At 57.9% G+C, this 26,624-nt stretch overlaps 1 protein-coding gene across 4 annotated transcripts; it reads left to right on the top strand.

Annotated features, from left to right (window-relative positions):
- Positions 1 to 247: 247 nt before the first annotated feature.
- TBKBP1 (TBK1 binding protein 1) lies at positions 248 to 18,130 on the top strand. 4 transcript variants are annotated; one of them, XM_040245550.1, is made up of 10 exons: positions 248 to 359; positions 2,258 to 2,517; positions 2,898 to 3,020; positions 3,258 to 3,362; positions 4,391 to 4,571; positions 5,794 to 5,969; positions 6,162 to 6,223; positions 14,555 to 14,673; positions 14,850 to 15,577; positions 16,592 to 18,130. In XM_040245550.1, the coding sequence occupies exons 2-10, from the start codon at positions 2,293 to 2,295 to the stop codon at positions 16,718 to 16,720; spliced, it is 1,848 nt and encodes a 615-aa protein (XP_040101484.1). In that variant the 5' UTR covers positions 248 to 359; positions 2,258 to 2,292; the 3' UTR covers positions 16,721 to 18,130. The 4 variants fall into 4 exon arrangements, with proteins under 4 accessions (XP_040101484.1, XP_040101487.1, XP_040101486.1 ...); XM_040245553.1 differs by having other exon boundaries at positions 5,797 to 5,969; XM_040245552.1 differs by lacking the exon at positions 248 to 359 and adding an exon at positions 407 to 1,869.
- Positions 18,131 to 26,624: the final 8,494 nt, after the last annotated feature.

Raw genomic sequence — 26,624 nt, forward strand, 5'->3', positions numbered from 1 at the left:
TACGCTGTCCGCAGACGCCCCCACACACCCGCCACGCCACACTGCGTGGGGAGGCGTCGGGGAGGGGGCGCGGAGCGCGGGCCGCGCGGCAGGGAGCCGGTGGGCGCCGGGCGCGCAGCCAGGCTGGGCCGCACCGCGGGGGCCGGCCGCCCCTCGCCACGTGGTGGTGGCCGCGGCGGGGTCCGTGGCGCCTTCCCAGCCAAAGAAACCCGGAGCAGCCGGGGAGGAGGAGGAGGCGGCGGCGGCGGCGGGGGCGGCGCGGGGCGCGGTGCCGGGGGGGGGGGGGCACCGGTGCCCGTCTGGGGAGGGAGCAGGCGGAGGGGGTAAGCTGCGATTACCAGCAGGAACCGGCAGCAGCTGTGAGTCCCGGCAGGGCTGGGCTGGGGGAGGGGAGCGGCGCCTAGGGTTGGCCCCCGGGGGTCGCGGGGTGGGCTGGAGAGGAGGTTGGCCCGCAGCTGGTCCAGGGTAGCGGGGAGGGGAGGGGTCCGGCGTCGGCCGTTCGCATTCCCCCTTTTCCCCCTCTTCCGCCGCTTCTCAGGCCGCACCGCTTCCGGAGCCCCTTCCCCGGCCCCGGGAGGTGGACTGGGGGGCCCGGGGCTCGGCGGCAGTGGGGGAGGGGGCTGCCTGGTCCGGGCCTCTGAGAGGGGAGGGACGACAATTTCTGTCGGCCGAGCTAAAGGGGTTTAAAGGGCGGCTCTTAAAGGGGCCGCAGAAGGGGCCCGGGCCGAGGAGGCACCCCTTCCCCATCCGCCTGTCGTCGCGCTCGCGCGGGGCCGCTGGGCCGAAGGGAGAGAATGCAGAGGAAGCAAACGCGGGTCGCGATCGCCCAGGAGGCAGAGCCCCAGCTCGTGGGGTTGGGCTCGAAGTGGCGGGCCGGGGGTCGGGGGTGTGGTGAGCGCTGGTGAGCGGAGCTGGGGGAGAGGGGATAGGCTTGGAGAGGAGAGGGTTAAAGGTGGGGCCAGCCCTACAAACACGCGCACACACTTCTTACTCAGACCCGGTCACACGCGTTTCCCTGGCACTTAATGCGGGGCGGTGTTGGGGCCTGGGCCCGAGTCCTCTCCACCCAAGGCTTTTGCTGCCCGGCTTTGGGAGGTCGCGGACCCCACTGCCTCAATTCACACCTCGGGAGCCCCCTCTCTTACGCGCACACATGCTCCGGCGCGCGCGCACACCTCGGACATTCCCATAGTGCCTCACGTGACACACGGCCCCGAACGTGCCCACCCTTCACACACGCTCACGCACGCGTGCACACACGCACACACAAACACTCACGGCCTCCCGGTCACTTCCCCCTCCATCCGACGCCCGCCTGCATCCCCGCTTAAGGCGCTCATTGACTATGACACACCTACACTCATTCACAGACACACACTCCCCCCACACATGCCAGCCACAGACACACATTCATAAACAGGGCCAGGAGAAGTACACACGCACCCCCTCGCGTACTGTTTCGGGAGCCCTGAGTCATTCCTGCCCCCTCCCAGGGCTCCCCACTTCCCTGTGTGCAAGCACACAGGCCGGGCTTAGGAGTTCGTTGTCTGCCCTCTTCACCTGAACCCTGCGGCCTCTCCCAGAGCCCCCTTCCCCTCTGTGTTCCCTCAGACACAGCCAAGGACTTCCTGTGGGTCCCAGGTCAGGGGTGAGGAGGGCCTGGAGGGTTGCCACAAACCCAGTGTGAGTTGGGGAGGTGCTTCCTTTTCCTGAACTCTGGGATCCTACAGGAGGAAGCTGGGAAGTTGGGCGGGGGCCCAGCAGAGGATGTGCTGACCGTGGTGGGGCTGACCCTCCCAGAAGCACTGGGCGTTCCTTAGGGAGGAGCCAGGGGTGCTGGAGGCCTGGCATGAGGAGCTTGTCAGAGAGGTATTTGGGGAAGTGAGGCCTGGGGTGGGGAGGGGGCTGAGGAGTAAGTCAAGGCAGGCCTCATCTGGACCCCCTGTGCTGGGAAGGCAGCGCTCTCCTGTCCACAGGTACCCCTGGGTTCCAGAAAGGGTCCTTCTCTGCTTCTGGCTTCGCTTACTTGTCCCTATTTGTCCCTGCTCCCACTGTCCCCCGCAAGTCTTAATTGCTTCTGGTCCCAGCCCCTTCCCCAGGGCAGCAGAGAAGAGAAGATGGGTCTGGGAGGGAGCTGTGAGACACAGAGGCAGGACCAGGCTGCATCTCAGCTGGCCACAGAGCTCCTCAGGTCAGGACAAGGGGTGTTGGGACAAGCTCTGGGCCCCCCTCCCCACCGTTGCTCCTGCTCTCCCAGGAGGCCCAGGGCGGGCTGTGGCCCAGGCCCTTGCCATGGAGTCCATGTTTGAGGATGACATCAGCATCCTGACCCAGGAGGCCCTGGGGCCCAGTGAGGTGTGGCTGGATGCCCCTGGAGACCCCTCGCTGGGGGAGGACCTGTGCTCTGCCTCCCACTTTGCCCTGATCACAGCCTACGGAGACATCAAGGAGAGGCTGGGGGGCCTGGAGAGGGAGAATGCCACCCTCCGCCGCCGCCTCAAAGTCTACGAGATCAAGGTCAGAACCTGGGGGTGATGGGGGTCTGATTATGTGTGTGGCAGGGGAGGGGACTGCTAGAGATCCAGCAGAGACTTCAGGGATCCGAAAGAGGGGTCTGGGGCACTCGAGGATCCCTCATGAGGGTTATGGCTGCTCTGGGTGGATGGGGACTCCGGAGAGCCCAGCACCAATCAGGAAGGGATCGGGAGGGATCCTCTTAGGAGCGCTAGACCTTAGATCTAAAAAAGATCTGGCTGGTGGGAACCGCTTCCTGGGCCATGGGAATTGGGATGAACAGATCCCACTGGAACTGGGAGGGAGAGACTAGAACTCTGAGTCAGGTTGTGGGATGGGGACACAGAGGCTGAAGCTCTTCTGAGGGCCTACCTCATTTGCAGTACCCACTGATCAGTGACTTTGGGGAGGAGCACGGTTTCTCTCTATATGAAATCAAGGATGGTTCCCTGCTGGAGGTGGAGAAAGTCAGCCTGCAGCAACGGCTCAACCAGTTCCAGCATGAGGTGAGCCCTCCCTGAGTCTTTGTACCAATCCACCTCTGATAATCCCCAACCCCAGCCTCTGGCCTTCCGTCTCTTTGATCAGAGATGGCCATGGTCTTCCACAGTACCAGCTTCAACTCCACCTGCCCCTCCACTGGGTGCTGGCAGTGGGGGTGGGAGGCACAGGGTGCTGCTCTGCCCCCAAGTCAAGGTAGGCCTGACTCTGGCTGCCCTTTGCCCTCTCTGTGCCTCATCCAGTTGCAGAAAAACAAGGAGCAGGAAGAACAGCTTGGGGAGATGATCCAGGCTTACGAGAAGCTCTGCGTAGAGAAGAGTGACCTGGAGACGGAGCTGGGGGAGATGGTGAGGTCCAGGGAGCCTGGGTGCTTGAGGGTGTGACCTTGGCTGTGTGCTTGTGGTATGCACTCTGCGTGTTCATGTCTGTCTGTGAGTGTCCACGTCTGGTAAGTGGGGTTGTGTGTGTCATATAAGTTGTGAGCAACTCTGTATACATCCTGACTATACAGTGACAGAGAATGACTATGTGAGTGCCCCCGTAGAACACTGTGAGTCTGTGAGTATGTTTGGGTCTCGTGCTGGGTTGACCCTCTGCCTATAGCACTGTGCTGGAAGGCTGTACGGGTGAGGACAGAGGGGACTGGAAGTGTTTGTGACTGCTGGGATGGGCCTTGGCCTGTGCGTGATTCTAAGTCACAGTATGGCCATGTGGTTGAGCAAGTGGGCAGGTGTCAATCAGGAGACATGGTCTCTTACTGACTCCTAGCTATGACCTGGGTCAAGTCACTTAGCCTCTGTCCTGCCTCTGAGAAGTGGGGCAAATAATAACGACCTTGCTGAGCTGTTATGGGACATTCGTGTAAAAATGCTTTGACTTAATCGCATTTACATGGCACTTACCTGTGTGCCAGGCATAATTCTCATCTCTTCAGGTATATTTACTGATTTTAATCCTTGTAACAAACTGACCTCAGAGGTAGGTGTGGTTAGCCCCATATTACAGATGAGGTACACAAAGCCCAGAGTAGTTACGTCACATATACAAATGGAAGCTTTTACGCTCTTGAGGGGGTGGCAGTGTTCGGATAGGGGGCTGAGTAGTTTTAGCAGTGTTTCTGTGTGTCAGTGACAGGGAAGAGGCATTAACTGTGACCTTGCAAGGGGCAGTAGCCAGAAACATCCGCATTGCAGTCGATGGGAGGGACCTTGTCCTCGTGGCCTCTTGGAGAGTGCAGTTGGGATGTGTGACCTGGGGCCTCCGCTCAGTTTAGAGGGGTGATGGATACCCAACCGTAGGGAAGTCCTGGGGTTAGGGAGCCCATTGGGTTGCCCTGGCCTGGTGCAGACCCTCACCCTCTTTTCTCTCTCTATAGCGGGCCCTGGTGGAGACTCACCTGCGGCAGATCTGTGGTTTGGAGCAGCAGCTGCGGCAGCAGCAAGGCCTCCGGGATGTAGACTTCCCCAGCCTGAGCCCCCCGCCTGCCCCTGCCCCGCCCTGTGCTGATCTGGACCTTCACTACTTGGCGCTGAGAGGGGGATCTGGCTTGAGTCACGGTGAGCTTTCAGTGACCCCTGGTTTCCATACTCCAAAGTCCCCCCAGCCAGCCCCCCATTTCAACCCCATTGGACACTTCCAGGGTTTCAGATGGTTAGTCAACACCCCATTCAGTTCAGTTCAGTTCCTCAGTTGTGTCCAACTCTTTACGACCCCATGGACTGCAGTACACCAGGCTTCCCTGTCCTTCACCATCTCCCCGAGCTTGCTCAGACTCATGTCCACTGAGTCGGTGATGCCATCCAACCATCTCATCCTCTGTCGTCCCCTTCTCCTCCTGCCTTCAGTCTTTCCCAGCCTCAGGGTCTTTTCTAATGAGTCAGTTCTTCACATCAGGTGGCTAAAGTATTAGAGCTTCAGCTTCAGCATCAGTCCTTCCAATGAATATTCAGGACTGATTTCGTTTAAGATGGACTGGTTTGAGCTCCTTGGAGTCCAAGGGACTCTCAAGAATCTTCTCCAATGCCACAGTTCAAAAGCATCAGTTCTTCGGTGCTCAACTTGAATGTGAACGTGAACTCGCTCAGTCATGTCCGACTCTTTGCGACCCCATGGACTGTAGCCTAACAGGCTCCTCTGTCCATGGGATTTTCCAGGCAATAGCACTGGAGTGGATTGCTATTTCCTTCTCCAAGGGATCTTCCCAACCCAGGGATTGAACCCAGGTCTCCCACATCGTAGACAGACGCTTTACCATCTGAGCCACCAGGGAAGTCCGGTGCTCAACTTATACTGTCTTAAATTTCTCCCATAATCACCTCATCCCTCCTTAACCAACTGTCCCCTCACCTCACCACCATTACTCCAGGTTCTCCCAACTGAAATCCCTCCCTTAAATCCTTCGTTCACAGGCTCCTCCTGCAATTCCTATATATGCCAGCAGAGGGCAGCCCCACCCAGAGTCCCCCTGCTTGTCTTTGGTTGCGATTAGGAGAGGCCCCTAAGGATGCTTGTGGACGAGAGTCTGACCAGGGAAACTCTTCCAAAGCCCATCTTATCTCTCCCCTGACCTCCAGGAAGGTTAGAAAATGCAACTCGGCCCATCATTGCCCTCTCCTCTCAGTAGAGGTTTATCTGTCATCCTGGGGTGGCTGCCCTCCAGCTGTCTCTCTTGGAACCCTCATGCTGCAGTTCTCACCTGTTTCACTTTGTGTTGATCTGGGAGTGGGTGGAGGGGACCCAGCAGCTGGTTCCAGCATGACATTGTCCTTTCCTCTGCAGCAGGCTGGCCAGGCGCCACGCCGAGTATGAGTGAGCTGGAGCGGCGGCGGCTGGAAGAGGCTCTGGAGGCTGCCCAGGGAGAGGCCCGAGGGGCTCAGCTTCGGGAGGAGCAGCTCCAGGCCGAGTGTGAGCGGCTGCAGGGGGAGCTGAAGCAGCTGCAGGAGACCCGGGCCCAGGTAAAAGCGGGGGCACCAACCCCAGGCCCCTGCTCTGGCACCTGTGGAGCTCTGTGGAGTGCTGGGAGCTGCTGGAAAGAACTCTTACAGAGATCTGGGGTTTCCTCACTGAGTACAGACCCGTCCTGGGAATGGTAAAGAAGGGAGGTCCAGGCCAGGGGTTGGGGTCTGACTGCTCCATCTTTCCCTTAGGATCTAGCCTCCAACCAGTCGGAGCGGGACATGGCGTGGGTGAAAAGAGTTGGGGATGATCAGTAAGTCACTTTGTAATCCTCTTCCTCTTAACCTCTGCAACCCAGGGGGTGGCATTTTCCAGATTCCCTCTTTGGTTCACTCCTCCCCCTCCACATTGTTTGGGGGAACCTCTCTTCCAAGCAGTCAGGGCTGTGTTTTGGGTTGCTTGTGCGGCTCTGTGTCCTTCACAGGGAAGGAGGCGAGGTTCTGGCATGCTCAGGTTCTAGGAGGTTCCCTTTGCTTTCTCTGGCACCCAGGCCTGTGTCTTGTCGAGGTGTTGGGTTGAGAGAGACTTTCTCGGCAGCTTTGCTGCTGTGTTGTGTCCTCTGGTGAGTTTTGGGTCTCTGTGGGACTTATTTTCTATCCCAGTAACAAGGCCCAGCCAGTTGGGTTAACCAGCTCCTCCCTGACGAGGAGGAAGGAGAAGATGGTCTCTTTCAGGATTGTCTCCTACCTCAGGAGAGAGAAAGCTGAGACTTAGGAGAGGACAGACTTCCTTGAGTTCATGCAGCAGCAAGCCGGGAATTAGAACATATCAGGCTGGGATGTCCCTTGGGGATCCTGCCATTGAAGAGAAGCAGCAGTAGGTGGGAAGGGCGCTGTGTCAGCGGGGTGCCTAGTGGGGGCCTCTGGGGCAGCACTGGGCAGCCAGGGAGAGGGTGCACGCAGCCTGGCAGCAGTGAGCCTGGTGCCTCTCACATCCGCACCCGAACTCATCCTCTCCCACTTTCTGAGAAATAGAGCACAAGCCTCCTTCCGCCTAAGCCTTCCCCCGACAAGATGAGGAGTGTGATGCAGACTCCCTCCTTTCATTGGTGGGGAAGACTGAGGCCTGGAGAGGGCAGGGGCCAACCCTCCAGCACACACACACCCGGCTCCGGGACCCCCTGGGCCTCCTCACCTTCCTCCCTGCTTCTGGTCAGTCAGGGGCCGCTCACCTCCCCCTGCACCCTGGGGTGAGGACCTGGGTGGAGCTGTGATAGCTGGGGAGTGAGAACCTAGTTTGTGGGACTAATGGGTGGGACTCCTCACTGTTAGGGGCCTCTGCAGAGAGGGTCCACCCTAGCTTGTGGCTGGCGCTCAGAGCCTGTCCTAGCCTGTATGCCCAGACCCGGAAAACACACACACCCATACATGTTCTAGAATCCTAGCTTGCCCCTAAAGTCACACCGTATCTCCCTCTATGGCTTCCTGGATCCACCTCCCTCCCAGAAGACCAGTCGAGAAACCTCCCTCAATAGGTTGAACCCAGAGAGAGGATTTTTTTTTTTTGGCTGGAGTCTGAACAGCCAGGATTCCAATCTCAGGGACCCCCTCCTGGGATGCTGAGTGGCTCAGCTTTGCTGATTTCACCTCGTTGGCCCCAGGTTTCCCTCACAGGCTCAGCGGTCCATCACTGCTGAGGGATGTGAGTGGAAGGTGATGTGGGGGAGGCTGAGAAGAGGTGGCACGTTCCCAGGGGCCGAGTGAGTGGGTAAAAGAGGATTCCTTCCACAGACGCCTCTGGAGGTCATGCCGTCCATGCCACTCATCCTAGCTGGAACAGCCCCTTTTCCTCCCCCTTACAAGATACCTATGCCCACCCTGTCTCTTAGCCAGAGGGAGCTGGGCTCTGCTCCCGGCTGGTCCTACCAGAGTTGACATCCAGCTCCTCCCCCGGGTCTTCATGGTTTGGACTCTGCCTCACGGCCTCCCGGACGTCTGCCCCTGGAGCCAGCCGGGCCCTTCTTGCCCAACTTGACAGTTCCTTTTAGGCCAAGTATCTCTGGACAGCCCCAGCTTGGCAAGAGTTAATTCTCAGAGGAAGTCCTCACTCCCCCGGTAGTTTTATTTTCTTATAAGCTCAGCTCCTTTTGGTAATAAGCTGCTTCCCGAGTGCTCCCTCCCCTGTCCTCCCACCTGAGGAGGCGTCAGTCACCTGCCCTCAGCTCCTTTCCCCGCACCAGCCCCTACTTTCCCTTCTACTTCTGCCTGACCCTTCAGGCGCGTGGGAATTTTACATGTGGGCCTTCCAGGAGAGGATAGCCGAGGTGGGTTATCTGGATGGAGGTGTGAAGGCGGAAGAGGGGGCCACAGAGGTTCCCGAGTCCAGCCCATGCCTCGGTGGGAACTCATTGTATCCCAAGAGGTGCTCCCCTCCTTGGCGTGGATGCCTCCAGGGTGGTCGTCACTTTTACCGTGGGAGTCCTGGCTGTTCACATTGCCTTCCCACACTACAGCTGCCTCTATGAATTCCCCTCTGTGAGGCTGCCCAGTGCTGAGGGGCCAGGCCTGGAGGCAGTACCAGCCCCAGGGTTTCCAGTCTCCCCTATCCCAGCCCCTGGTTCACAAGACCATCGTCAGTGTTCCTCTGACAATGGGCACCCAGACCAGATCACCACCCTCCAAATCTGACCTCAGGGCAAGGTTTCCCGGCCGTGTGGTCAGCCCAGCATCTGGTACTCAGTGCCCAGGGGGAAGGGCCACTGAAGGTGACCCACCTTCAGTGATCAGCGGCTAAAGGCAATAATGAAGGAAGAGATGGGAGTGGAGACCAGAAGGGTCCCAGCTAAGCGCGAGGTGCAGACCCACGGCCCCCTCCTCTGGCCTACTCAGGGTCTCAGGTCCTGAGTGTGGCCTTCCTGGGGGTGTGGCTAACTCTGAGGATGGAAGGGCGATTGTGGAGAGGGGGCTTCTAGAAGGGGCTCAGTGAGGGGATGCAGGGTCAGTGAAGGAGGGGACTCATCCATGAGGGGAGCACCTGTGAGCAGATGGGGGTTCAGTATCAGTGATGAGGGGGAAAACTATAGGCCTTTTTCCCCAACATGGGGGGCTCAATGTTGCAGCCTGGGTGCTTTTCCGCCCACTCCCCCCCACCCCTCTCTCCGCCCACAAGCCTCTGCGTGGGCTGCGGTTAGTGGTAGGGGAGAAGTGTGAACTCAGAGAGAGAGGATGGAAACTCTGCACAGAGGTCAAGGGCAGTGTAGGGGGGTCAGGACGGAAGTCGGAGACCCCCGTGTACCCTGAGCTCAGTCTCATGCCCCAGAGCCAGCAGGCCCAGGGCCTCCCCCTTCATGCTTCTCACCCTCCCTACTTCCTTTCTTTCAAATTTCCTTCAGCCCGGACGCCCGGCCCACAGGACTGAAGCCCTGAGCTCTTGCAGCCTCGGGGCTCCCCAAGGGTGGGGAGGGGCTCTGAAGTCGGGGGCCCACCACGCCCACCTAACTGTGGTCTGAGTTGGTGGGCTTTGAACCACCTCTGACCCTCTCCCTGCCAGGGAGGCAGAGAGCAGCTCTTACCCACGCTATCTCCCTCGATGAGGAACACCACATCCTCCCCTCATTCAAACCAAACTCATTGAGCTGGTATCTCCTTAAATGGATCAAAACTGGTTTCCCCTTTTCACCCCCCCATCTCCTAGGCATTTCCCTGAGTCCTCATTCCAGCAGACACCGTGCGAGGCAGTTTACCTATAAAATCTCATTTGAGTCTCACCAAAAACCATGTGACAGTGTTGTCCCCTGAGCAAATCAGGGTACAAGGAAGTAATCAGAGAAATTAAGTGCAAATACCAAGCAGGTCCTGAAATGATGGGGTAATAGCACTTCTGTGGTGTTTTTATGTTTCAAATTCTTGTCCAGGTAGGAGGTCCTTATACGAGGAGCAGCCCAATTTGTTGACTGATCACTTTTGAAAGTGAAAGGAGGCCCTATTAATAATTCTGCCAGGTGACTCCTGTCAACCAGGACAGCCCTGGGCAAACTGGGATCTGTGGGTCCCCAGCCTGGAGGAGGACTCTGATTCCAACCCTGCTGTGAAACTTCTCCATTAAGCTGCATCTGGGGAGGCTTTCTACACACAAAGAACATCTGGCTGAGCTGGAAGGGTGGCAGGGGCTGCCATGAAGAGCCGGGCTCTGTGGACCGCAAGTCATAGCTGGTCGAGGAGAGTGAAGGGGCTCAAGGCGCCTCAGAGGAAGTGGTAGATCGCTGGGTTGTTGCAAGCGACTTCCTCCTCCCCCCAGCCCGCAACCTCAAGTCCGCTCCACGGCCCGGTGCCTGTGGCCCCCTCCCTGAGGGTCAGGCCGGGCGGGAAGACTAGTGCTGGGTGTGCCTGTGGGTAGTGGAAAGTTGGGTCCTTAAATGCCCCCGCAAGGGTGAAGTGGCTAGGGGGCAGCGGGGGCAGCGGGGGCAGCTATGGGCAAGGATGGAGGAGCTGGGAATGCTGGGTTTCTGTTTTCCTCCTGATTCTGTCAGCCAGGGATTCTGACCACATGACCAGCTCTGATCCTGATCCCATCCCTGCCTGTAACCTCCATCCCTCATCCTGACCCCAACTGGTCTCCAGTCCTGACGGAAGATGATCTCATCAGACCCTGACTCCCGCCTTAATCCTGACCTCGAGCCGTCCCTAGTTCTAATCCCATGACCCACTGCTAGCCTGAATCTTGACCCTGCCACATCCGCATCCTCATGGAGACTCCAGCGCATCACAGGGCACCCAGTGAGCCAGGAAGACACTGCACTCAGAAGCCCATGTGTCTCCCAGCTGGTTTGAGGCAGAAAGAGGTCTTCTACAGAGGCAGATGCTTAGGTCTCTAACCTTTCTCATCTCTGTTGCTTTATCAATAACAGTGAAGATGATTGTTTCTACATGAGTTTTTGAACTCCCTGAATTATTCGTGGAAAGAAAGAATGAAAGGATGTCAGCAGAGGGTGGAATGGTGTACAGGGGCTCGGAGCCCTCTTTCCTGCCAGCACTGCCTTGTGCACTCTGGCTCCTCCAAAGATGCCAGCTCAGCAGGCTGAGGTGCCAAGAGCCTGAGTCCCTGCTTTGTGCCACTGCTGCTCTGTGATGACCTTGAGCTGGCCTCTTAATATAAACTCTGTCCTTCCACTTCCACACGTGTTGAGCACCCTCCTGTCCCCTCCCCAGGCAGGGCTGCTGATACTCAGGGATCCCAGGCCACTTTGGAGGTCCCCAGCCTCTTTCTCCTCCTCTTAGCCTTCTGCTGCCTTCCCACCTGAGTAGTGAGTAGCCTTGACTTCAGCATCCAGGAGACCAGAGCTCCCATTCCAGCAATTCCACTATTACTAGGCTTTATGACTTTGGTCAACTGACTTAACCTCTGTAAGCTTCGGTTTTCTCATCTGTAACATGGAGGTACCAAGCCAGCCAACACTGCAGGGTTGTCCTGAAGATTAAGTTCTTAGCACAATGCCTGGCCTCTGATAAGGGCTCATACCGATTATGATTCTTTTCTGGGTGCTTCCCAAGTTCTGAGAGATTCAGACGGAACTTGTTCCCCATAATTTAAGCAATGAGGAAGCACCCAGATGCAGGCATCTACTGCCGTTCACCTGACCCAGCCTTCCCAGACAGCCGTGATGGTGGAAAATAGCACTCAGGTGTGGGCCAGGAAGCGGAATGTGTATTCAGGTGCACGCATGCAACTCTTGGTTGTGTTGTGAAGTTGAGATTTTTTCCACTGAATTGGCAGTGTTTTCTAACGTGAGTCATTCAGGTCGTTAGCGTATTTAGCAGCCCAGGCCTGTGCATCTTGAGGTGGGTAGTGACCCAATGCAGGAGGAAGGTCTCACAGCACCTTGGAGCATCAGGTCTGGTCCTCCTAACCTTGCCCAGGGTCTCAGAGGCAGTTTCAAGGGCTGCCTGGAGCTCCTGGAGGACACGGGGCAGTGGTGGGGGGGTACAGAACTGGAAGAGGGGCTGGGTGTCCTGGGCTAGGGCCTTCTCCCTTCCATTTCCTGCTGCCTTGTCTATTTTGCTGCGAGGAGGGTACCGGGAACTCGGTGCTGGAAACTGGGGTAGCTCCTGACAAGGGGAGGAAGGCAGGCAGAGGAGAGATGGGGCCTGGCAACTGAGTGTGGCAGGTGAGATCTCTGAGGCAGGGTGTGAAGGCGACGACCTGTATCTGTCACCTGAGATACGCAGTGAAAGCAGATGGGGAGAGGCACTGGCTGCTCGGTCAGAGGGGATGTTCCATCTGTGCCTACCCAGAGCCCCCTCCTGCCCTCACCACCGGGGGTCAGCGTCATTGTCTGGAAGTTCCCAGCCTGAGGGAGGAGATGCAGGTCTTGCCCTCAGCCCCCCTGGCTTGAAGCAGGGAGCCTTCCACTGGGAAGTCCCCAGTTTACTATGGGCCATAGACTGGACCTCTCAGTCTGATGAGGGCGATGCCGTTCCTTCCCACAGACCCGTGCTAGAGGAGGGCGGGGGACATAGGACACCCGAGGGCTGAGATAAGATGGGACGGAGGCTGCAGCACCTTGGCAAAGGCTTCCCAAAGGACTCCGTCCCTCTGTTCCTGTCCACCATCAGACTGGTAGAGGGCACTCTCCCTCCCTAAGAAATGGGGTTGTTCCCCAGAATCCCAGCCTGTTTGCAGTAATTTGGCTTTGGCCCAGATGAGTTAAAAATAGTTTTGTTGTGGGAGGGGCTCCCCCTCCACCCAGCTCTGCCCCAGGATTAGTGAGAGAACAAGGCGAGAGCGAGGGAGTTCAGTCACCATCTACCCGCTGCACTCGGCTTTTCCTGCCCTCTGAAGCCCTAACCTCACGACTTCCCGTCCTCTTCTCCGGGGTTGGTCAGACACACACACACACACACACACACACACACACACACACACACACACTCACTCACTCACTCACTCACTCACTCACTCACTCACTCACCCTGTTCCTCACTCATCACACTGGTCTCACACCTCCCTTTGCTCCCTCCCATTCACATGTATCCTCTGTTACATGCCCCATTACCATGAGATGAGAGCAGGGTCCTCTCCTTGCTCCCCAGCTACTAGGGCAAGACCCCCCCCCACTGCCTCCCCAAGACAAAATCCCTCTGGAGTGGCCAAGCTTCTCTCTGCCATTTCCTCTCCAGCTCCAACTTCCACAAAGTTCCAGAATCTCTTCTTCATTGGATGAGGGGGCAAGATCTGGGGAAACAATATCCCCTGCCTCCCAGGCTCTGTCCAGGCCCAGATCAGAGATGAAGGCGGTGACCCAAGTCACCTGTGTCACAGGCAGAGTCTCCTGTGATGTCAGGATGGGCTCCCTGGAGGTGTGCAGGCTAGGGTGGGAGAGAGGAGGGGCAGCACTGAGAATGGTAACTTTCATTCAGCAGTTCTGGGTCAAAGGGACCCAAAGAGAAAGGGAGAGAAAAGGAAGTGGTTGAAGTCTTTGCTGAGTCTGTTCCAGCTCCATGAGGGTGGGTGCCCTGGAGGCCTGAGCAGGAAGTGGGAGGAAAAAAAGGGAAGAAGAGGGACTTCCCTGGTGGTCCAGTGGTTAAGATTGCACACTTCCACAGTAAGAGGCACAGGTTCAATTCTTGGCCAGGGAACTAAGATCTTGCATGCTGCATGGCCTGGCAAAAAAGAGAAAAACAAAGGGAACAAGAAAGAAAAATGGTAAGAGAGGCTCAATTCAATACTGACTTACTGAACAGCTACTGGGTACCAGATCCTGGACAAGATGCTGGGAATACGAACACAGTGATGATCTCTGTGTTTGAGGAACTCCCAGTGAAGTTCCAGAAGAAGGCAACTTTTGTTAGGTGCTTAACGTGAGTGATGCCCCCTGGAGGTGTGCCGGGCACAATAGCTGTTCACAGAGATCTCCAGGTAAAGGGCTCCCTGGTGGTCCTGGGAGTTGCAAGGCTGAAAGGAGCAAAGCAGTGGACCTAGGCATACTTGGGTTCAAGTGTATCAGTCAGCACCTCTGCCAAGCCAGGAGGCCATGTCTTCACTTACAGAATGGGGCTCTTCATAGGCTGTGCAACAGCGGTCTCTAATCTTCCAAAGGTGAGAACTCCTCTGGTCCCCCGCCCCCATACGCAGATTGTACTTCACTATTAGTATGAGTACTTTGAGAAAACGCACAGCGACAAAAGCTACTATAAATTCAGTGCAGCTTTTTGATGAATCTGTGTTTTATTTGTCACCGCAGTTTCTGCACAGATTAGAAACACATTCACACATACCTGTATGAGATGTGTTCAGGCCACAGACAATGCTCAGTGAATAGAGATTCAGGGAGCCCTTGAAATCACTGAGCGCTCCAGCCCCCGCCCATTGTCTTGGGAACCACTGCCCTAGCCCCAGGTAAGGTGTAGGGAACCCCCTGGAAGAGGTTCCCCTTTGAGGTGGCCCTTAATGCCCAAGAGAATTTCTGCAGCGGGGGTTGGAGGGTCTGGGAGGGGAGGGCCAGATGCCAGGGCAGAGGCCGTTCTTCCTCCACAGCTGTGACAGTAAACCCACTTCCCTTCTCCGCTTACCCACTCTCTGCCCTCTGACCTCAGGGTCAGGGCAGGCTGCGGTCAATCCTTGACCCGGGTGACTGGGTGTCCTTCAGGGTGAATTTGGCGCTGGCTTACACGGAGCTGACGGAGGAGCTGGGCCGGCTTCGGGAGCTGAGTTCGCTGCAGGGGAGGATCCTGAGGACGCTGCTGCAGGAGCAGGCCCGGAGTGGCGGTGAGAGGACCCAGAGGGCAGCAGGGGCCACCCTCCACTTCCTTCCCCGGTGCCCCGGCCTCTTCCACTCGGGAGGAGAGTGGGTGGGCACTGGTGGCTGGCAAGGCCCGGGCTCCCCAGTCCTGACGTCCTCTAGCCCCACCATTGCCACCTGACCTGTTCCGCTTCTCTTCTAGGCCAGAGGCACTCGCCGCTGTCGCAGCGCCACTCCCCGGCCCCCCAGTGCCCCTCGCACTCCCCGCCGGCCCGCGCGGCGCCCCCATGTCCCCCGTGCCAGTCCCCTGTCCCCCAGCGCCGCTCCCCTGGGCCCCCCTGCCCCTCGCCCCAGCAGCGCCGCTCTCCGGCCTCGCCCTCCTGTCCGTCGCCCGTCCCGCAGCGCCGCTCGCCGGTGCCGCCGCCGTGTCAGTCCCCCAGCCCGCAGCGCCGCTCCCCAGGGCCCCCCACCTGCCCGGCCCCGCAGCCCCGGCCTCCGCCGCCCCCGCCGCCCGGGGAGAGGACGCTGGCCGAGCGAGCCTACGCCAAGCCGCCCAGCCACCACGTGAAGGCCGGCTTCCAGGGCCGGCGCAGCTACTCAGAGATGGCGGAGGGCGCGGGCTACGCGGGCGCCTCCCCGCCCTGGCTGCAAGCCGAGGCGGCCACGCTACCCAAGCCGCGGGCCTACGGCGGCGAGCTCTACGGCCCCGGCCGGCCCCTCAGTCCGCGGCGCGCCTTCGAGGGTATCCGCCTGCGCTTCGAGAAGCAGCCGTCGGAGGAGGAGGAGTGGGCCGTGCCCGCCAGTCCGCCCAGCCCGGAGGCCGGCGCCATCCGCTGCGCCTCGTTCTGCGCGGGCTTCCCGGTCCCCGAGTCGCCCGCCGCCACCGCCTACGCCCACGCCGAGCACGCGCAGTCCTGGCCCTCCATTAACGTGAGTGCACTGTGGTCGGAAACCCGGGAGCCCCGCCCATCATTCGGTGCGAAGCCGGGGGCGGGGCTCCCTGCCTTTGACGCCACGCTCCTCCCCTGGACGGTGCGTCCCCCTCTCTCCAGGGGCGTTTTGTTGGCTTGTATTGGGGCCGCACTCTTTAACACTTGTTCAGTTTCATGGTTAAAGACCCAGTCTTCAGAGTGACAGTCCTTGCTTTGATTCTGGACTTAAACACTTAATAGCTTTGGGACCTTGGGCAACTTCCTTGTCTTCTTCGGCCCTCAGTTTTCTCAACTGGAAAATGAGGACAATAACTTATTATCTGATTCCATTAGAGAATTCTAAAGAGGGAGGCGGTGAACCCAAAGCACTCTGCACAGTGCCTGGCTCAATAGTAAACATCTATTAATTGGTGATGGAGGCCATGCTGACACCGGTCTTGGGTCCCGACAGGGACAGCCCTGCTCATTCAGCTCTGTTCATCAGGCCTCAGAGCCCCTGCCCTTTTCTGTCTGTCGTAGAAGACACCCGTTTCTCAGGGCTGTATCGTTTCACAAAAATAGTGAGTTTCCTGGATGTCAGAGCCAACCCTTGCCACCTGGAAGGACCAAAATACATTCCAGAGTCAGACAGAAAATTATTTTGGGGCTGTACATTGTTAGGGTTATCCGTTGCTCTGAGTTATCAGGGAGCTGTGTCTGAGTAATTCTGAGGGCATGTCTGGGTCTTGGCTCCCCTCATTGCTGCAGATATCCTGGCAGGCTGAGCATACCTACCTCCCCGTTCAGCACCACCTGGGGACACCATGCCCAGGATTGGAAGAGTGGGTGCTTAACTGGGGGAAAGTGGTTAGGGAGGGGGAGGAAGGGGGTGATGTAGGAGATGCCTTCTCATGCCAGATGCCTTCTCATGCCACAGTGCTCCCTGCCTTGAGTCCTAGGAAAGGGCAAGCTGGAAAGTGGGGACGGTGAAGGACGGATGTGGACCATAAACAACTCCTTTCTCTCCCCACAGCTACTGATGGAGACAGTGGGCTCTGATATCCGCAGCTGCCCCCTCTGCCAGCTGGGTTTCCCAGTCGGGTACCCAGATGATGCCCTCATCAAACACATTGACTCCCACTTGGAGAACAGCAAGATCTAGGGTGCCTCCCCCCACCCACTGGCAGTTTCTCCTCCTTCTCCCATCACCCCCACTCACTCACTCACTTTGAATGCTGCATGAATCTCGTGGGGGGCCCCTGCCCCTTGCGACCCCCAGATACCTCCACTAGCTACTGAGTCAACGTGTGTGCCGTCTTCCCTGGTCCAGGCACCACTCAGCCCTGACTCTTCCCGGGAGGTCAACCGAGGTTCTCCCCAGCTCCCTGGCTTCTGCTGGGGAGGTGGGAAGGGCTGGGATGGGGAGGGGCATATCCTACCCAGCCTCTCCTGCCTTTCTCTTCTCAAACAGTTGGATCCAAGAGGGTGTCTAGTGCTTGGGCCTGGGAGAGGGGAGGGTATCAGAAGACTCCAGAAGCTCCCCCAGCCCCTACCCAGATGGCCACATTTCTCAGGCTGTGCTCTGTCCAGAGAGTGCCTCCCTGTGGGGTCCCAGAGCCTGCCCTGCACACTGATGCCGGTTCCTCCGTCCCCTGGCCAGGTTGGAGCTCGTGGCATGGGCCCCCCACTGGGGGAAGGAGGCATCTTGTTTCTTGCCATTCCCTGCAGGCCAGCCTTGTTTTCCCCCTCAGCCCACCCTGGGGAATAGGGAGGGTGAGAGAGGAGAGGGAGGACCCTAAAGGACTGGGAGCATCTGGCCCCAAGAGTCTGCCCTGAGGTACCATGGCCCTCAGGCCGGTGAACCATCTGTGTCTGCGTCCCAGCCCCACGCCCTTCTTCTGGAGCCCCCAGTGTCAAGGCGCAGGTTGTTAAGGCAGGCGTGTCCCCCAACCTGACCCCACTCAAGCCCTGACACCACAGGTGCCCTGGAGCCCAGGTGTGACTCAGCCTCCGATAGCTGGGTGGATGTCATCAGGCCAGCCTCCCAGGCCAGAACCTGAGGATGGGCCCAGGGTGCTGTGGAGATCAACTTAAAAAGAGCTAACCCCCTTCCCACACCCCAGCGACCCATATTCCCTCTGTGAAATCTACCTCAGAGTCGTACCCTCAGAAGGACGGGTAAGCAGGAGGCCAGGGGGTCCCCGGGGCTGAGGTGGGGAGCTTCCCAGGCAAGAGCCTGCTGCCCCACAATGAGTCCACTCTCCTCCACTGCGAGCCTCTCCCAGGCTTCAGCCCGGGCGGGGCCAGTGGGCGCTGCTGTTGGTGCACGCGCCATTCTGACCCAACTCTTCCAGGCCCCCCTCCTCCTCACCCGCCCCCCTCCTCAGTGCAGGGGAGGGAGGGCGTGTGTCGGGGCGGGGCAAGCAGCCGAGGACTACAGGGACGCATGGCATTGTACCTTGAGTGTCCCCCCAGGGAGGCGAAACAGGGAAGGGGGACTGGAAAGAGGAGGCGGGCCCCTGAGCTCTCTGAACAAGTTGAAAGTCCAAATAAAACTTACCTGTTCCATCTGCGCTCGGTCTGTGCTCTCTGTGGCTGGGGGAGGGAGGGAACTTTTCCAGGTGGAAGGTCTTGGAAACTGTCTCAAGTAACCACAACCACGGGAGGGCAAGTAGGGGATGCTTAGGGCCCCCGTGTTCCCAGGTGGTTCTGGAGACGCAGGCATGCGAGTGGCTACAGGTGACTTGTGATGTGGACTTTATTTGGAACAGATGGGGAGCAGCAGAGGGGTATCTTCGTGACTAGCCCTGAGCAGGTGTCAGGGACTCGTGAATTTTCCCAACAGGTCTGGCAGGTAGAAGTTCTGTAGCCTGAGGATTCATTTACCTGTAGCACTATTTTTTTTTTTCTTCATCAAATGATTTCTTATGCCAGGAACCAGACTGGAGCCTCAAAAAGGAAGGAACATTTATTTGGGTTCCATGTCCTTGTGGGTCAGGGAGTAGGTAGCGGCTCAGCGGGTGCCTTGAAAAGTGCCATAGCCTGGGAAGTCAGAGCCAGGTCGTGAACCTGTGACTTCTGCCCCAGCTTGGGCCGTGCCCTCTTGTCTGCAGAAAGAGCCTGAGCTACTTACTCATCAAATCTTGGTGCCTTTCATTTCCATGTGACACTTTCTGGCCAAGGATTCACTTGAAAGCAAAAGGCAGGAGCCACTGCTCACTGAAGACCCAAGGTCCAGCTCCAGACCTGCGGTTTACATCCCTCCCTGTTCCGTGCCAAGGTGCAGTCCCCACAGGGAGACTTCCCTGCTCCTCTGTTGCAGTTGACAACTATAGCTGCTAAAAGCTTGTCCAACCCTGATTTCATCTGTAGCCAAGTCTTGACTGCCAGGGAAGGCAAGAACAGACATCCCCATGGGACATGGCTTCTTACAAGCCCTGGGAGAGAGGGTTCTGGAATCTCTGGCACATGAGTTCCCCTGATTTTCTCCCACTTCATGGAAAAGGTTTTCTTTCTGCCATGGATGAATGCAGCACCCAGGTGTCTGGGTTTTGTTTGGATCCCTAGAAGCATTTGCTTGAAGGACGTGAGAAAATTAGGGGTGGTAAAAAGACACAAAGCAAAGAGAAATCCCAGCCATCGAAAAGAAGGGCAAAGGATGACCTGGAAATGAGCTGTGTGGGGGCATGGCTTGTGTAACCTCACCTGGTCCTTGGGCATAAGTCTGAAGGGGTGAGGAAACCCAGCTATACACAACCTGGACACTCCTGTCACGGGGGAGGGGAGTATGGCAACGTCAGGTGCGGATTCCAGCAACATGTCTCCTCGATCTCTGGGGACGTGGGAAAGGGCTCAGATACAGGATGGGAAGCTGCCTGGGCTGGAAGGGAAGGGGAGGAAGGAAGAAAAAGCTAGTGTTTCCCCAGCCCAGTTCCTCTAGACCTGCAGCCTTTAACTTAATGCCTGCCCAAAGGAGAGGACTAGGGGGTGGAGAGCCCTGCCTACGCTCATCCTTCTCTTCCCAACGGGATCTGGGCTGCGATCAGACGTGAGGACACTCGTCACTCTTTGGGAGTAATTCAGGGACCCCAGGGCCTGAGAGAGTGGGAGGCAGAGGGGTCTGGCTCTCTGGGCTCCTGGAGCGGTGAGGAGGGTGGGACGACTTGCACAGGAGTGAAGTGGGGGAAGACCCCATCGAGGCTGGAGACGACACCTGGGAACCGACTCACTTTCACCAGCACAGATGGGGAGCTGGACTTGGGGAGGAGGGGGCTCAGGGGCAGGGAGGAATCGCAGACTCCACGCCATCCGTGGCTTCACCTCCAAGTGCCTGAGGAAAGGCCGACACCCAACATCCCAGCTCCAGCCCCGCTGCCCTCTGTCTCTCCTTCATCCACCAGCTGCCCTGTGGGCCTCCTGGCCTCATCTTTGATTTCCTCAGCCAGAGCTACCAGCCTACAGCCACCCCGCCCCTCTCCTGGGTCCCTGTAGAAGCTGTGCCAGGCGATCAGCTGAGGAATTAAGAGCTTCTATCAGAAGCTGCTGCTGCTGCTGTGTGTGTGTGTGTGAGAGGCGGGGAAGGGGGGGGTTCGGGGGGGGGGGTGGGAAGCTGATCGCTAGCAAACGGGAGGGGTGTGTGGGTGAGTCAGCCGTGTTAATGAGAAACACCACACCCCGCTGATTAGGACTAATGAGGAAGAACAGAGCGGGCTGGGGGTTTCAGTCAGTGATATCTTGACAGGGTTGCTTGCTCCCCCAGTCCCATTTCTCCCTTAGCCAGGGCAAAGAACAGAGCCACTTTGGCTACTGCAGGAAGAAGGGAGGTTAGACACAGCGATGAACCGCCGGGGCGAGGCGGTCCTCACTGAGAAGGGGTTGAACCAGGAGTTTGGGCAGAGACCGCATTCAGGGGAACTGTGAGAGATACAGTATGCTCCTGTTCCTGCCCGTCCTCTAATCTCTCTGTTGATTCACTCCAGAGAAATTTCTGGCACTCAGAGCTGTGCCTCCCGGTTGCCTCAGTGAAATCTAATGGACCTCTGCAGAGGGCCCTGATTAAGGGGGTGCTGCGGACAGGGCTCCGGGCTGTGCCCTTCCTATTGGCAGCCTGGTTTGAGGCATTGACTGTCTATGCAGATGTTAATAACCCAGGGGGGCCTGGCAGCGCTGAGGGTGGGAGGGGTTGGGGTAGGGGAAGGCCTGTGGGCATCCCTGAAGGCCCTCATGGTAGCTTCCCTATCCTTGTGGCAGAGGCAGAGGCCCCCAGAACCCGCAGCGTCACCCTGCCCCTCCATGCCGACTCAGCTGAGGGCAAAGGCCCCAAGCGTGCCCGGCCTATGTTCCAATCCGGTGTGAGTGCAGGCCTAGGGGAAGGGAGGGCAGAGGAGGGCTGGGAGGGGGACAGGATGGGTGTCGGCCAGCACCTCCAACACCTCCTCATTTGCATTACCACTGACACCCTTCTTGACCAAGAAAATGGAGCCAGAAATAACAAGGGGGAAGGTGATTCCCTGGGGGGACCTTTGAGGTTCTCTTTCCTTGCTCCAACACTCCCAGTGCTGAGGGCAAGAGGGCAGCCACCCCCTCCCATCACTCGCCGGCCCCTGGTAGGGAAATGTACTGATATTTGCTGCTCCCTCTGCAGGTTGGGCAGTCACCCCGTCCCAGCCCCCCACCTCCTTTGGCCCCGAGCACCCCAGCCTGGCCCCTTTCTTGGGAGCCCACACCACCTCCCTCCCTTCCTCTCGGAACCCTCTCCCTGGAGCCCCTCACCCAGCTGTGCTGACCCCAGCTCTGCCCAGCTGCGCTGTTCTCTTCAGTTCGTCCTGCCTCCCCTCTCAGACTAGGCATTTCCCAGGGCAGGGCCCAGACGTCCCCTGCCAACCTCGAGAGAACATTCTGCCTGAGAAATAATCCCAACACTAGCAAGGGAGCTTGTGAGTAGATTCTAGAAACAGTGAGAGGTAGACCAGAGGTGTGACCCTGGCCCTAGGGTCATGAGGTGGGAGGGAGCGGGCACTCCCCAGCTCCATTGGAAGAGGCCTCTGTCCACCTTTACTTGGAGGTATTGCCAGTTGTCAGCTCTCTGTCCTCTGCGATCCTTGGAGAAAGGGCCAGGACTGTGCATTTTGACTTACTTCTCCACTGCCCCAGGGACTACCACACAGACCCCCCCCCCAATGAACACATTTGGTGCTCAGTTTACATGCATTGAATTTACTTCTGTCCCGGAGAGGGCAGGGAAGGATGTGGCAGTCACAGCTTGGAGGCGGGAGATGGTGAACGGTGAACGTGACGGGCCAAGTAGAGGGAGATGGGACCCTCCGCCAGAGGGTCCTGGAACCTGGGACCTGGAAGAGCCCACGGGGAGGGTAGAAGCAGAACAGAAGGGCCTGGCAGGGAAACCAGGTCGCGAGAGACAGCCGTAAGAGCTGTGAACACACTGCGAGAAGGAGTGAGGGATGAGCTGAGAACTCCCCCCACTCCCCCTCCAGAGATGCTATTTTGGAGGGAGCGAATATATGCAGTGCAGGGGGCAGGAGGGGGAGCATGCCAGCTTCCACAGGGGTCAGCGGGACCACCCGCTGCCCGCACTCTCCCCTCTCCCGGCCAGGGCCAGCCGTCTTCACTGGCCTTGGAACCCCTTCCCCGCTCCCACCCCCACCCAGCACTTCCCTCCCCGCTGGGAAATCTTGCTCCTTTGAGCACAGGAGGAGAAAAAATGAGCCTGAAGATTTGCAGCTGGCTTCTTGGCACCTGCCTGAGGGTCCCCTGGGTCTTCAGACTTCGGGAGATGCTTCTACTTCCATCCCTGCCTTGGAATGAAAACATGGCGGGTACAGTGCGGCACGGGGTGGGGCCGGCACCGCAGACCGCTCAGGGGGCCTGCACACTTTTCGCCTCCAGCTCTGCACTTAGGAGCTTGGCACGGATCCCCCTCTAGCAGCAAACAGGGGGTGAATCTGGTGTTAAAAGAGACCAGGGCAGAGGCCCTTTCCAGGGCCAGCTGGGTTCACCCACAAGAGGCCCAGCCCCTCTGGGTGGAAGCCTGTATCTTGCCCCTTTGGACCAAGGAGGCTGGACAGGGTTCGGTGTCAAGTAGAGCCTTGCTTGGCATGAAGGGAAATTCCTGTGCCCCAGATCAACCTCTCTGAGGGGCCCTGACTCATTTTGGGATGAAGGCTCCAATGCCCTGCGGGTTTCTGTGGCGGCAGGGCGTGTAGAGAGCTCTGGGGACAAGAGGAGACTTTTGTTTTCGTTTTTGGAGCTTGACTTTTTTACTGCTTGAGAGCACAGCTTCAGCTAAAGGAGCAAGATTGCCCAAGATGGGAAGATGCTGGGCACGGCCGCAGCAGAAGGACCGTTAAGTTAGACTTTAGGAAGAACTTCCTATGAAGACACTGGGGCACATTTCCTAGAGGAATCGAGGGAACCAGTTCCCTGAATGTTTTCCACAGTGAATCCCTCGCTCCCTCGGAGGCTGGGGGTTCGGGCCGGCATCGAGGTAGTGCAGGCCAGAGGCAGATAGAAGAGAGGAATGAGCCACTGCCAGGGAGGGAACTGAAGGCTCTAGAGGGGAAGGATGAGTGTGGGTTCAGGCATCAGAAGACATATGGCCCCACACCAGACAAGGTGAGGGGTTGGAGTGAGATCACAGGTGTGAAAGCCTGTCTCTCATCTTGGTCCCTCTCCCACTGTCCCAGCATCATGCTCTTCTTCTTCTGGCCTTTGCAGACCAGGGAGGGAAGGAGAGGAGAGGAACGCAGCCGTGGTGAACAGACTGCCTCCCCTGTGCCTGGGGTAGGAGGTCTGCAGGACTTCTTGGCCAGGGGTGGGGGAGATGGGATTGTGCAGCCAAACTCCCTGGGGCAGAGGAGCTGGGGGTGGCCAGCAGAGGGGCACAGGGATGCAGGAGCCTGTGTGATTATTCTGTCCGGGGCCCCCTCCTCCAGAGGGATGCCCGGTCCAGGCTCTCAGCCCACAGTGAGTACATGAATGGGGCCAACTGAATGATCATCAGGTCCTTCCCCCTTCCTGGGGCCCATGACCTTGTGAGTGTTGCGAGAGCTGAACTCTCTTACCCTTACCCCCCACAGCAAAAGCAATCTGTGGATGGGAGGTGGGGGAGGAGGAGATGGCGTGGAGATAGGTCACCCAGAAGCATGGGTGAGGGGCAGGGAAGGGGAGAGTGCCCCCTGGTGCTGGCCTTTATGGTGTGCCCAGCACACGCAGAGAGCTCACCTCGGGGGTCAGAGAGCCCCCTGCCTGCCCTGGCATTCCACTCCCTCCGGGCATGGCGGGCGGTTAAGTCTGAAGACAGAGGGGGGCCTGAGCAGGTCTTGGCACAGGGGGTCTCTGAGCTCAGGGATTCGGGTGTCTCTGATCTCAGGCACGGCCTTAGTCCCCTACAGTCGGCACATGTGGGTCTTTTCCCCATGCTGGTCCTCCAGGCTCACCCTGTCACACATAACCCCAGATACACCCTTCCAAAGACCCAACTGCACACACATACACACACCCTTCCTCACTTACCAGGCTCCCAGTGACACCCATCTGCAGAGACACGCTTCTCCCAACACGCATGCATACAGAGTCTCACAAGACCACAGTGCACACAACATGTCCCAGGTGCCACGGGGACATGGACATGCACTGCCATGCATTCGCACAGGACCCATGCGGACCCCAGGAACAGTGTCCACTAACACACGCGTGTGCTCTGGGCTTTGCAGCTGACCCCATTGCCCAGTGGTGTGCTGGTGCATGTTCAACAAGCAGCCCTCCAGCTTGAGCTGCCACTGGGATGGCGCTGAGCCCTGGGGAGAGACCCACACAATCACCTCCTGCGAGCTGGTGCAGCCAGCTCCAGCCCACCACTCCACAATCCTTTGTAGAAATCACATGATAAATCTTAGCCACAAATGGGCAGCCCCGAGGAGGGCTGCACCTGGGCAGCAGTGACTCATTAGGGCAGCTTTTTTCCCCATGGGGGGCCTCCCCTTCCCTAGCTTCTCCCACACACAACCCCCCTGCTCCTGTCCAGACCTCACTTCCTGTCCCAAGTGTGGAGGGTGATGGTCCCTCCACCCACTAAAGGTAATTCAGGCAGGCTTCCTGGAGGAAGAGGGCAAGGAGATGCTGCATGTTCTCAGGGAAGCGCGAAATCTGTGCCCAGCTGCTTCTGATGTGCATCTGCCCCCTTGCTTCTGGCCCGCCCCTCGTTTCCTGATTCTTCTCCCTGGTCATCAGGACCAGGAGTTGATCAATATTAAGAGCTGAGAAGGGAGAAAGTTTGCACCCTGTAGGGCAGTGGCTGGAGGTGCCCAGAGCCTGTCCTGATAGTGAGGAAGGACCTCTCATTCTACTCAAGCTCTGGAAATGTTGCATCACTTCTCAGAGCTTTTGCTCCCCAATTAGGGGAAAAAAAAAAAAGGAAAGGACTGGAACGGATGGTTTTAATTTCCCTCTTGGCCCTGACATTTTGGCATTCTATATTGCTGAGATTCCTCAAAATCTACTCCTTTATTGCTAATCCGGATCTTTTCCCAGCTCATCAGGGAAGTGATCAGATGTGGTTTGAGGTTGGATGAGGGGAAGCAGTGAGTGCCACAGCCCTAGGAGCTGCAGGCTGGGTCTGGGCATCCATAGGTTTGGATCTGGGGCCTGGCAGGCCATATTCATTTGCAGGAACCTTCCAGCAGCCTCGGCTTCCCTGGTGGCTCAGAGGTTAAAGCATCTGCCTGCAACGCGGGAGACTTGGGTTCGATCCTGGAGAAGGAAATGGCAACCCACTCCAGTATTCTTGCCTGGAGAATCCCATGTACGGAGAAGCCTGGTGGGCTACAGTCCATGGGGTCTCAAAGAATCAGACACGACTGAGTGACTTAACTTTTACTTTAACTTTTCCAGCAGCCTCTGTTCACTTTGCTATGGCTCCTGAACTACTCCTGCCACACACACATATTAGAGGAAAAGGGGAGGGAGACGGAAGAGAGAGGGAGGGAAAAAGGGAAGAAAGGAAAGAAGAAAGAAGAGAGAAGGAAGGAAAAGGAAAGGAAAGAAAAATAAAATGAAACAAAAAGGGAAGAAAAGAAAAGAGTTCACCTTGGATCCAGGAAGCAGCCAGCCTGACCAGTCAAGTTGCTGGGGGGGACGTGGAAAGGATGGAGGAGGGTGGTGTTCCTGGTTGTTATGAACCCTTGCCCTGTGAATCTGTGAGGTGGGGGCAGTTCTGTGCCTTCCTGGGCTTGGACTGAGTTGTGCCAAGGCAGAGTAGAGTGCCCCTACTCTGCCCTGTCAGTGCCCCAGACAGGGGCTGGGGTCCAGCAGGCAGCCCACTCCTCCACCCAGGGCCTCCTGCCACTGCACTGCTGCTCCTTCTGAAAACAATTGAAACCACAAAATTGGCTTTGTGGTTGGGTGAATATCAGTCACTGCTATTCAGCTTGGCTTCCTAAGATGACTAAGGGGGTTGTAAGCCCCTTCTATGAGCCCCCCAGAGTTTCAGAGGCAAACTTGGAAAAGTGGTTTCTTTTGGAGGTTTTCGCTAGAAGCTGAGCTCCCAGGTGGCAGGGCTACAGTCACTGTATCCAGCTTGACCATGGGACCGAGGTCTCAGGTGATCACCGGGTGGAAGGAGCTGTTATCCCTGGGCTTCCTCACGCAGCAGCTTTGAGAAGACAGAGGCAGAGGGTGAGGCCACTAGGTGCCCAGCAAGTCTCCCTTCAGTCAGCCTGGGAGTCCAGTTCCAATTCTCAAGGGAGCCAGGAGCCAAGAGGCTGCTGCAGGTGTGACTGGCCACAGCAGGTCCCACGGGCAGGGCCTGGGTGCTGGGGCTGAGACCAGAGTCCTCAGTTGGCGTTCTCCCACCTCCCTCTCAGGTGGCTGTGTGACCTGCAGATAGTCCCCTCCACTCTCTGGGCCAAGTTCTGCTGGTGGTCTTTCAGGCAGAGTGCTGCAGATGGGAGAAGCCGGGCTGAAATGGGAATGCCTAGCCCCTGGTCAGTGCCATCTAGAGTTTGATGGTCTGGAGTTTGACAGGGCCTAACTCTCCATCCTTCTGAGTC

This window comes from Oryx dammah, unplaced genomic scaffold (genome assembly GCF_014754425.2).
Source record: "Oryx dammah isolate SB20612 unplaced genomic scaffold, SCBI_Odam_1.1 HiC_scaffold_8, whole genome shotgun sequence".
Classification (NCBI taxonomy): domain Eukaryota; kingdom Metazoa; phylum Chordata; class Mammalia; order Artiodactyla; family Bovidae; genus Oryx; species Oryx dammah.

Coding starts and splice junctions, on each gene's coding strand:
- TBKBP1 (XM_040245550.1), top strand. CDS start 2,293: ATGGAGTCCATGTTTGAGGATGACATCAGCATCCTGACCCAGGAGGCC. Junction 3,021..3,257: donor TCAACCAGTTCCAGCATGAG/GTGAGCCCTCCC, acceptor TGCCTCATCCAG/TTGCAGAAAAACAAGGAGCA. Junction 15,578..16,591: donor AGTCCTGGCCCTCCATTAAC/GTGAGTGCACTG, acceptor CTCTCCCCACAG/CTACTGATGGAGACAGTGGG.